A 7,072-nucleotide genomic window follows, 5' to 3' on the forward strand; every position below is an offset into this window, starting at 1 on the left:
GGCACCACACCACTGGGTAAAATGAGAAAATATTTAGACTCATCAGCTTGACATCCCAAGCATGAGGAACTGCTGCTTGTCAACATCTATGTGTTTATAGCCACAAAGCCGATTATAGCCGTGTCCTTGTGGCGACATTGGCCGAGCAGTTCTTTAAGAAGAGGACTAAACCTGAGGTTTCCAGACATGTTGGTGCTAAACAGCATTGTTCTGTCTTATCCAGACATCCAGAACCAAAGGAGGAAACACGCCAAAGTCCACATTAGCTATGAATTGTATTTATACAGTGTAATGTGATAAAATAGCATACAGCAACATTAGCATGCAGGATGATGCAAAGGATGAAGACTGTTTACCCAAGAGGACTTGTCTGAGATGAGGTCATAACAGCTGATGAAGTGGTGGGTTACAGCAAAATTACTGGAATGAGCTGTACAAAGCGGTGGCCATCAGGCTGTTGAGTGGGATGGAAACCAGGGGAAGAAAATTTCATGAAGGAAACAAAAACAAAATTAAGACTCTGTCTGTCAGTCACTTTCAGCTTTTTCCCGTGAGGGGTTCCCACAGCGAGACAATTCGCATGTTGAAGTTTGGCATGCGTTTTACACCGGATGCCCTTCCTTACACAACCCTGACTCAAACCTGGGCCACAGCAGCGAGAGCACTGAATCCTAGCCACTAGTCCATCAGGGACCCCGCAAAAGCAAGACCAACACTATCTTTCATAATTGGCATGAGTTTAACCTCTATACTTTGGTGGTTTTCATGGAGAAAATAAGGTTCACATTAGAGAAACCACCTTCAAAAAGCAGAATCAAAAACATTTACAAACATGGTAAAAGGAACATTTGTTAGCTCAGGTCACTCTTTCTAGCAGCTCAAAAAATCCACATTTTACATCATTAGGGCCACAGCAGGAGTACTGTGCAGTGTATCCTGTCAAGTTTTAGTGAATCTGTGTTAATAGTAAACTACCAAGGGGGCAGCTGTGGCTCCGGAGGTAGAGCGGGTTGTCTCTAAACAGAAGATTAGTGGTTCGATTCCCAGCTTATCCAGTCCACATCTCGAAATGTCCCTGAGCAACACACTGAACCCCAGTTGCTCCTGTTGATGACACCGGTGTGTGAATGGCCAAACATGTACATGTTATACATGGCCAATGGTACAACGTTATACTAATGCAATATGATACCTGAATTTTTGCGACTGAAGTCCACTTACTAGCTTTTTTGGAGTTTTCAATTGCAAAGCAAACCTGACTTTATATGCTTTGGGTTACTTTTCTTGGCCTGCTGCAACTGTTGGATAAGTGGCAGAAAACAGATGATTGAGGAGGAAAAGAAAATTCAGCTGCTACACCCCAAATGAGTTTTTTAAGATCCCTATTGTACTGAGGATTGTATAGGATACATTCTTTCTGACATAAATTCAGTTCAAAGAGTACTCAACCTCTTTTTTTTCCTCTTTAAAGCATATGTTCTAAATTTTGTTTAAATTGTTCTTCCTCACTGCATGTCTAAGTTTTTCCAGAACCAACAATCTAGGAAATGCTATTCAAAATAGTCATTACAAATAACCTACTTCTATTTATTTTCTGAGTTGACTGTATGTGGACACAGTTTGTTCAGTTAAGAGCGGAGGATTTGGGGGCAGACGGAACTTAACTTCCCTGTAGTTGCAGAGTCATTCTACATGTCAGAACAGTTTGCACAGGTTTCCCACCTTTGCCATATAAGTAGCTCAGTACTTTGACCTTTATTGCAAAGCGCTCATACAGGCTGAACTTGTTTTTCCTTCCTGTCAGCATAGGAAACTCGGGCTGTTCAATGATTAAAATGTGAGCTGCATAGTTTAATGGCTCACGTACCTAAAGTGAGGGGGAAACACTTGTGTGTTTTTCTCAGGGCCAACCACTGCATCTTAAAGCCAACAAGAAGTAAAAATCAAGGAATAGTTTCTTTTGGAAAATTAGCTTTTTCCCCCTTCAAAGAGTGGAACTAAAAGATTGACACGTCTTGATTCCGGAGACAACGTATGGTTAGCTTTGTTTAGCATAAAGACTGGCAGTAGGAAGAAACAGCTAGCATGACCATCTCCTGGTCTTCACCAAAGTAAAAAAAATACTTACTGGCAATACTGTGCAAAGTAAGTCATTAGCATACTGTCTCTCATTTGTTCATTCTGTAGCCTACACAAAGAGAAATACAAAAAGAAAAGACTTGTGGTTTTAGTGGGAGTTTCTAGTTTAGTTTTCTTGACAAAAAAACTGTGGACAGATAACTGAGCTTGTGAAATGCTGGTATTTTTGGAGTTTTGACAGAACCAAGTTAGCTGTTTCCCCATTTTCAGTGATTTTATACACAATAATCATACAGCAACTATCGTTTTGTAGACACCTTTGGTTTTATGATCTACAGTGTTAAAGAAATCCCAGAAGCTGTGGGAAAAGTGAGCCACTGCTCTTCTTTCAAAGTTCACATGTCATCACCTTGTGACTTCTAGTCAGCCTCTCGGAGTAAGGAAAGGTAGATGTTGGACTGGAGGAAGCGGGGATAACAGTCTATGTCCAGGAGTGAGTAGATGCGTTTCTGAGCGTGGGACAGAGAGGTGTGAGAGGGAGCCTGCAGCAGCTGCATGGTCAGGTCCCTGGTCTTAGCGTCCAGGTTCACCTACAATAAGGCAACACAGTGATTGTGCTTCACTCATGTAAAAGTTCAATTCCAGTGTATTACATCTTAAATATTCTTTCTTTCTTTTTTTTTTGCAATGGCTAACAAAACTACTCTAACATTTCTTTGTTCTGATACTGCTTGTTTGTGACCTTTCAAAGTTTTTTTTAACCAAATACCTACATATTGTTATTATTACTGGAAGGAATGATGGTCATGAGATCTACAAAAAATAAGATCCAAGCTTTAACACAATGGAATTATCCATTAAAGCTGGTCTTATTTTTGACATTAAAATAATACATTTATAAGAAGCATGTATTTATGATCCTCCAGGATTATCAGAGTTTAAGAAAAAAAATCATTCTGGAATTAATGGCATTCTTAAAGTGCAGTGTTTTGTAAAATAAATAAATAAATACAGTCCAAATCCAAGGGTTAAATCAGCTCAGGGTTCGGACACTGATTAACAGGTTAGCTGGATAACTTTGTTGGCAATTTCATATGATACTGATTTTGTTGGTTCTTGTAGGTCTTGCAGTCATGGCAACCTGTCTGTAACCTCAAACCAGTTCTGGAGCAGGATTGTTCTCATGCATATTCAGTGTAAACAAGACAATACCTCATCTTACATGGGGTTGGAACAGAAAGCAATCCACTGACATCGGAACGATTATAGCAAGACATGAGTTTAAAGAATACAGAGAGTAGTGAGAGATCAACGGGACCCACTGGCCCAGCCTGTCTTGATCAAATCATAACTAGTGACTGCTGATTTTAATTCCATGGCATACCGTGAACCGTGAATACCACACACACACACACACACACACACACACACACACACACACTAACATCACCACTATAACACATGGTAAAAGTAACACATTCATACACACAACAGCACACAGTAACAGACATCCACATGATAACAAACAGACAACATAACACAACTGCAACACACACCTGTATCCCCCTTGTTGGTCTGCCTTCAAAGTAAGAGTCTCCATGAGGTAGGAGAATCTTTTGCTGGCCCCACACTAGAGGATAATCTAATTCACCCATTCCAACAATCAGAACTGATAATCTGCCCAAATGATCCTGTAGTGTGAGGAGGGACTGGCTAATACATATCAAAGATGTTTGATATTTATGACTTGAAACCCTGTGGTGTGAACGCAACAACAATGGAATGTTGACCCTAACCAGTCGATGAGAGCGAGCTGACTGCGAAGCCTCATCAACTGTAGCTGTAGCTTGCAGTAGCCAGTAGTAGACAGTAAAGCCTTATTTCCAGCTCAACTCCAGCTTGCGCTGCATAATGCACATACCAATGTGTCTTCTCAGCCATGACTTCACCTACACAGGTTTCACCTCTTTTTTTTACTTGTTGCCCAAAATAACACACACACACAAATGCTGCTAGCTAACAACGGTCTGCCTTCACGTTTGCTTTGCTCTGAATTCACTTTTGATCATGCGAGTTTCTATTGCAAATGGGATCACTCTGAATTCTATTGTTGGTCTAGCACACTGCAAATCTTAGCCAAAACATTGTGGAGAAATTGATTTTCAACCTAAAGAAGGCCCTGCTGGTTAAATATATGTTAAGTTTAAAAACAAATTGTTTAATTGAGGTATATAGGAGTTTGCATCCGTTTTTCATTCTGGTGGAACTCTTGCTCTATTAGTAGAAAAAAAGGCTCCATGTGAATTCTGCTATTGATACAATGCTGTGCTGTTAAACATGAATCACTCTCACAACCTTCCAAAAACAGCACATTATTTGAAGGAAGCTGTATACTTGAAGTAATAAAATGAAAGTGCATTTAGCAAAAAATAAAATCAAATAAAAAAATATAAAACAGCTTTCAGTGCACGCAGTTCTGCTGAATGTTAAAGCAGGCATGTACCTCTCGGGGGGCACCTGGTTGGATGTAGGTGGCACAGATGTCCTTGGCCCTCCTCTGTAGGCTGAAGTTGTTGGATGAGTGTCTGTACTGCTCACAGGCAAGATAGAACTGCAGATTCTCTTCGCTGAACTCAGAGCGTAGGAATGCTTCAAACACTGAAAGACCAGCTGGTAAGAGGGGAAAGTGTAAGATTAGTGGGCTAAATCTAACACTAACACAACAACCACTTGGGCCTAATAAGGGGATAAGGAGAAATATTGCCAGCATCAAAGTTTCACACTTCATTGTAAAACCTTGGCACACACCCGTCACTTCCTCTCAAGCTGTGTTCACACTAGGCTTTGAGTCATAGCTCACTTTTAGTCTGAGGCATCAAATATGACTGGCTGCTTTGTAGAAGAGGAAGGCTTCAAACTGTTTACACCACACATACAACATGTCACATATGTCAACGACAGAAGACAGCATTCCACATACGCATGCACTGATAAGGAGGCCGAGTCATGCAGAGTGCTGAGGCTAGTCCTCAGGCAAGGTCTGTGCACAGTGCAGCCACAGCAATGCATTATACCAATACATGGCATTACTAAAGCAGACAGATGGATGACAAATTAAAGGAAAACCAACATAAAGTGTGTATCTAAAATACCAGAGCAAAATAAAATGACAGGCAGTAATGTTAAGTACATCATTTGATGCAAATGGGATACGGTTTGTACAAACACTGTAATCTCTAAAGCACAGAGGTAACTGGAAACAGTCTGTGCCATTCACATTGCCCCACAGTGCCGTCTGTGTTATCAGAAAGTGAAAGCAGGGCCTTTCCTGGTTTTGCTGCTATGGGTGACAACTTGAGGATTTATCTTGGAAAAGAGGTTTTTAATCTCAGTTGGCATTTTTTAACCTGGTAAAATAAAATTAAGTTACCTTTTTATAATAGCATTAGATAGCCCAGTGGATGCACCAACAGAAACAAAATTACCAGAAAAAGAGAGAAGTGATTAAGGAATCTTCTTGTGCAAACATGTAGATTTTCCTAATCATGTGATCTTGTTGGTCAAATATCCTCTAGCTGGAGTTTTACACAGACTCTGTTACAACACTGATTTATAACAGTCTTGGTGTTTACTGTCTGTTCTATTCCTAGAACCAGATCTGCTCTTTTAGGCTTATTGCAAAGCTCACAGTAACCAGTTACATCAGCCTGAATGTCGACAGCACTTTGGCAACTTGTTCAGATAAAACCGGGGAGAGAAATTTGACTTTTACTTGCACAAACATTTCTACACAGCAGAAGCGCTCAGTCAGTTAAAATGTCAGGGTGTAGCTTTCAGGCCAGAAGCTTGATGAAAGGGGCCAGAGGTCAGAGAAGAGCTTTCACTGACATCACTTAAAAGGTAGCCTGTGAAGTTTTCATTGCTAAAGCAAAATGCATCATTGGTACTGCATCTTTAGGGTTTTTTCTAGAAACATGCTGAATGCATTTGCTACTTCTTAAAGAATCTGAAAAGCTGAATTGTTTACATTAGCTTAGTCTTCTCCTTTTTATTGATACATTTCTACCTTTTATGCCATTATTACCACCAACTGTTTTCATCCTTGAATTGGATATCACTCTGCAGTGTTCTACCAGTGAGCGTGTGGGCATACAAACAAAGAAGAAGCGTTCCCAGAACAAAGCAGGCCTTACTTTGACTGGCCAGTAGGGCGTTCAAGGATTCGGCCCATTTTACCAGCTCTTCCCGACTGATCTTCCTCTTCTTACTGTGACCCACTTGACTCCACTGATGCATGAAGTGCAGACGAGACCTCCTCTCGATAGCACTATGGACCAGGAACACAACATCAATGAGTCATTGCAACAAGAGATTCTGCTATCATCACATCTCAGAGGACTCTCAGGGCATGTACTGTAGCTTCACATCCATTTAATAAAGCAATACAAAAATACTGACTTGCCTTCACAATCAAATGGATTTAATTATTAGCTATCTGGGGCCTCATTTATCAACACATGCATAAAATGAACCATTGTATAGTATGTGCCTAAGAGCCACCAGTACACACAAGAAAATTGGTATTTATCACATGTACGTACGCACAGCTGTGCAAATCAATTGTTATTAATCACACACATTCTAAATGGCCAAGCTCGCGCACAGCCTGGTTTATTTACAAAGGGCTCTGATGCTGCCAACATGGAACAAGTGAAAATGGTGCAGAAAAAGACCTTCACTGACAGCTGAAGGAAACGTTTTTGGCTCCTTCAGTGGAGGAATATCCACAAAGAAAAATGACTTGGCCTGGGCACTGGTGACAAAAACACTGTCTCACCTGTGACAGAAGCATTGCACAAGTCAAAAAGAAAAGGTTTGATTAAAAAATAACTGTCTCCCGTTATCTCCTGCCTAAGTTGCACTGCCACAGTGTCAGATGCTAGATCACACATTTCAGAAGGAAGACCGTCTTACTCGGGCCACCCTGGAGAAC

General features: G+C 40.7%; 1 protein-coding gene across 6 annotated transcripts in view; it reads right to left on the bottom strand.

Moving 5' to 3' along the window:
• Nucleotides 1–236: 236 nt before the first annotated feature.
• The window catches only part of LOC109974583 (regulator of G-protein signaling 1), a 20,417-nt gene continuing 13,581 nt past the window's right edge, over nt 237–7,072 (bottom strand). For 5 of the 6 annotated variants that reach the window (XM_020624838.1, XM_020624837.1, XM_020624833.1 and 2 more), the window contains 3 exons: nt 6,273–6,406; nt 4,583–4,749; nt 237–2,669 (listed from right to left, as the gene is read on the bottom strand). In XM_020624838.1, the coding sequence (XP_020480494.1) occupies nt 2,499–2,669; nt 4,583–4,749; nt 6,273–6,406 (472 nt within the window). In that variant the 3' untranslated portion in view covers nt 237–2,498. The remainder of the gene's footprint in view (nt 2,670–4,582; nt 4,750–6,272; nt 6,407–7,072) is intronic. The other variant, XM_020624835.1, reaches the window with a different exon arrangement.

The sequence above is a fragment of the Monopterus albus genome, unplaced genomic scaffold, assembly GCF_001952655.1.
Source record: "Monopterus albus unplaced genomic scaffold, M_albus_1.0 scaffold339.1, whole genome shotgun sequence".
NCBI lineage: Eukaryota > Metazoa > Chordata > Actinopteri > Synbranchiformes > Synbranchidae > Monopterus > Monopterus albus.